A 2,684-nucleotide genomic window follows, 5' to 3' on the forward strand; every position below is an offset into this window, starting at 1 on the left:
TATTTTTTATTAATTTTTTTTATAGACAAGTTGTGCTGTCTGTTGACAGTAATAAAAAAAAATTTTAAGGGTACTATTAGCCAACAACACCGTTCTAAACCAATTTTAAGTGTGGTGTGCCAATAGTATAATTATTTTATTTTTATTTCTATCTCCTTCTTCATGAGAAAGAAGAGAAAGCCAAGAGAAACGTCTTTTGCTGGTCTCTCTCTCTTTCTTCGAATTAGTTACAGAAACAATAAGTATAAGAAGTTCGAAGGAGGTTGTTAGGAGAGGAACTCAAGGATTTTCGATCCAAAACATTCTGATATTTGTTCTGGTGTTTCCAATTCTACAGAGGAAGATCAAGCCAAAGGTTCCTTATCTTCACTATCTGATTGTTTCCATTTTTTTCATTCTTTCCCTAACTCTTTACTCTTCATCGTCATAGAAATTTGATTTTAGATGGAGTTAGATTCGAAATTTACTGTTCTGATGTCTAGTTATAGAATTATAATGAAGAACAGTGGTTTTGAGATTGGATCAGTTTACCTTCCGAGTTCGATTTGAATAGTTTGATCCAAATCGGATGAGTTCCTTCATGGTTTTGAACAGTGTTTTTTATGTTGATTTGCACTGTTGTTCCTTAGGCGTGTTTTTGTGTGGGTAATTTGTCAAGATGGATCGAATTGGTAGCACCGCCATGTTTTCGGTTAGATTTTCTGATCTGCGTGGAAAAATATTGTTCTTTGAGATAGATGATGAGTTATCGCTTCTTCTGATCTCTAGTTTTCCTTTTATATACGCTACTGTTGGAGACTCCAAATCTGATGATGATTATGATTGCGCCTTCACATTGTTCATAAAAATAGCAAGCAAAAACACAATGCTAAAACAACCTCCAAAGATTAGTTTTATAGTTGGTGGTTCCAATGGCCAATCACTGAGTACACCAAATCTTGAGAAATATGGATGGATGGAATCTAATCCGGAATACTTCATGGGAGGAAACCAAGACATATTCTTCTTGAAGGGACCATGCATAGATGGAGGAGGAAGCCCACTTTGCTGTATCAACATAACATCAGATGACCCAGGATGGGTTTTGTGGTAAAATGCAGGTTACATACTACAATAGTCCCACAAGGACTGCAGCGTCACAGTCATGTTCGACTCATGGAAGTAATCCATGGCTGAGTTACGATCTAGCTCTACTCGTTTGCTTTCTTTTCTTTGTATTCTACCAATACATGGAAGATTGATGGATCAAATTCAAGATCATCGTAAAATCAAAACCAGCTCCTCCATCGATCGGTACTCCTATGTTGTTCTTGAGGATCAACGTTGAGTAATTCAGATCGACTGTTATGTTTGAGTCAACTTGGCTATTGGATACCTTTTGATGTTGGCGGTTATGTCGTTTAATGGAGGTATTTTTTGCAATTGTTTTGGGACTCATGTTTGAGTATTTATTTTTATTTTTTGTATAGGAGCAGCGACGAAGACCTCATTGTTCTAGTGAATCCATGTACATGTGGTGGAGAAATTGAGAAGATTTCAATCTTGATCTCTCTAGATCTATTGATTGATGGATGGCTATTTGGATTTTGGTTTGGTTCTATCAATCAGAACCTTTTGATCACTTATGCTCATCATTTTTTTTAGTTTTTACTTAAATAATTCTTCATATATAATATATAAAAAAAATTTCTTTTCTTAAAAAAAAAAAAATAATAATAAATAAATAAATATTTTTGCTGGGTGTGTATTTTGCTGGCAGCATGTTGGTTGGGTGGGCAGCAACAAAAGTATTGCGTGTTAAAAAAATGCAGGTGCAAAAAAAAAAAAAAAAACAAAAAAAAAAGAGTGAAGGTGTGCTGCTGTTAGCAACAACAACAGTAAAAAAAAAAGAAAGGCTTTGGTTGGAAAACACTTTAGGAGCTATGCTATCATGATTCACTTAGTAAGATAGTAAATCTTACTAGGTGTCATTGGGTCCACTTGGAACATCAAATTAGAAATCTGACGCCGCAGCCTATTAGATTTTGTGAAAAACTCAGATTTTAAAATCAAAATTGATCTTAATCTTTGATGTTGAAAGTGGATGGCTATGATCTCCCAATTTGAAAATTGAAATCCAACGGTGAAAGTTAATCATTTTTCAAAATTCTTAGAATTTTATCCTTTATAATTGTATACTTCATAGAATTTTGATTCTAAACTGGGAATTTTGATGGAATTTCTTAGCCACCCATTTTCAAAACTTGGATCCAAGTATTATTTTAAAATTGAATTTTATTCTCGGGTCCAACTTTTTTCCATCAAATTTAAAAAGGGCTATGGCATTGGATTACAAATGGGATGACCACGTTGGCTTAGTAACCCTAGTTAAGCTTGAAATATCTTTGTGTTGATCAAATTATAGGAAAAAAATCGATTTCATGTGCTTATATCAATGATTGATATTGTTTTTGTGCTATACTGATTGATTGATCATCATTTTCTTTTGCATTACCTTGATTGATTGCCTATTTGATATGCTATGATCTTAACTGACATATAGTTTGATGTGCATACCTTGATCTTAATTTTGAAGCTATGGATTTTATGTGCTCTGATTCATGTGATATTCATACATGTGTGATGTGATCAGGCCCATGGGTCCATGTGTTTGAAAAAGGCCCCGGGCACACCCTACCCTGTTT

At 34.2% G+C, this 2,684-nt stretch overlaps 1 protein-coding gene across 1 annotated transcript; it reads left to right on the forward strand.

Moving 5' to 3' along the window:
- The first annotated feature begins 658 nt into the window (after positions 1-658).
- LOC147394236 (PLAT domain-containing protein 2-like) lies at positions 659-1,093 on the forward strand. The gene has a single exon (XM_086453251.1). It carries the CDS (start codon positions 659-661, stop codon positions 1,091-1,093), a length of 435 nt encoding a protein of 144 aa, XP_086309377.1.
- The last annotated feature ends 1,591 nt before the right edge of the window (positions 1,094-2,684 follow it).

Source organism: Akebia trifoliata, chromosome 9 (genome assembly GCF_017979445.1).
Source record: "Akebia trifoliata isolate Shusen 1 chromosome 9, ASM1797944v1, whole genome shotgun sequence".
Lineage (NCBI taxonomy): Eukaryota > Viridiplantae > Streptophyta > Magnoliopsida > Ranunculales > Lardizabalaceae > Akebia > Akebia trifoliata.